Consider the following 1430-nt stretch of genomic DNA (forward strand, 5'->3'; position numbering starts at 1 on the left):
CCCCCCCAACCCCCTCCCCGGACGCACCTGCAGCGTGTGCTCGATGGCGTTGGGGAAGTTCTTGAGGGTGCAGATGGGGATGGCCTTCTCGGGGGGGTCCTGGCTGGAGCTGTAGGACTCGCTGAGGAAGGGGACCACCACCTGCACGTTGCCCTTGGTGCCCAGCGTCCCCGACTCCAGCAGCGGCTTCCGGTAATAGACGCAGCGCCGGTCCATGTACAGCCCTGCAGTGGGGCGGGATGTGGGGCTGGGACCTAGACACTGCCCCATAGCGGGGCCTAGATCGCCCCATAGGGGGGGCCTATAGAAAGGGACCCCCCCCCTGGTCTGAAATGGGGTGAGCTCAGACCTAGAGATGGCCCTATAGGGGACCTAGAGCGCCCCATAGGGGGGCCCTATAGAGAGGGACCCCCCCTGGCCTGAAATGGGGTGGGTTATGGGGCTGGGATCTGGAGACTGCCCCATAGGGCGGCCCTATAGAAAGGGACCCCCCCCCTGCCCTGCAATGGGGCGGGTTATGGGGCTGGGACCCAGACATTGCCCCATAGCGGGACCCATAGGGAAAGGGATCCCCCCTGCACTGAAATGGGGTGGGTTATGGGGCTGGGACCTAGACATTGCCCCATAGGGCGGCCATATAGAAAGGGACCCCCCCCCTGGCCTGAAATGGGGCGGGATGTGGGGCTGGGACCTAGACATTGCCCCATAGGGGGACCCTATAGAAAGGGACCCCCCCTGCCCTGCAGTGGGGCAGGTTATGGGGCTGGGACCCAGAGATTGCCCCATAGAGGGGCCCTATAGGAAAGGAACCCCCCCCGGTCTGAAATGGGGGGAATGGAGACCCCCCCCCCCCCTGAAACTGGGGCACCCGGTAATAGACGCAGCGCCGGTCCATGGACAGCCCTGCAATGGGGCGGGATGTGGGGCTGGGACCTAGACATCGCCCCATAGAGGGGGCCCTATAGAGAGTGACCCCCCCCCCGGTCTGAAATGGGGGGGGTTATGGGGCTGGGACCTAGACATTGCCCCATAGGGGGGTCGTATGGAAGGGGACCCCCCCCGGTCTGAAATGGGGCAGGTTATGGGGCTGGGACCTAGAGATTGCCCCATAGCGGGGCCCTATAGGAAGGGACCCCCCCCTGGTCTGAAATGGGGCAGGTTATGGGGCTGGGACCTCGAGATTGCCCCATAGCGGGGCCCTATAGAAAGGGACCCCCCCCGGCCTGAAATGGGGCGGGTTATGGGGCTGGGACCTAGAGATTGCCCCATAGGGTGGGCCTATAGAGGGACCCTCCCCCGGTCTGAAATGGAGTGGGTTATGGGGCTGGGACCCAGACATTGCCCCATAGCGGGGCCCTATAGAAAGGGACTCCCCCCCCGCCCTGAAATGGGGTGGGTTATGGGGCTGGGACCTAGAGATTGCCCCATAG

General features: G+C 64.4%; 1 protein-coding gene across 1 annotated transcript; it reads right to left on the reverse strand.

Annotated features, from left to right (window-relative positions):
- Nucleotides 1–6: 6 nt before the first annotated feature.
- Nucleotides 7–536, reverse strand: LOC110390433 (ubiquitin-activating enzyme E1 Y-like; the record flags this gene model as incomplete). Its single annotated transcript, XM_021381751.1, has 1 exon — nucleotides 7–536. A coding segment is annotated over exon 1 (264 nt), but the record flags the coding sequence as incomplete, so codon positions are not given.
- Nucleotides 537–1430: the final 894 nt, after the last annotated feature.

The sequence above is a fragment of the Numida meleagris genome, unplaced genomic scaffold (assembly GCF_002078875.1).
Source record: "Numida meleagris isolate 19003 breed g44 Domestic line unplaced genomic scaffold, NumMel1.0 unplaced_Scaffold1040, whole genome shotgun sequence".
Classification (NCBI taxonomy): Eukaryota; Metazoa; Chordata; class Aves; order Galliformes; family Numididae; genus Numida; species Numida meleagris.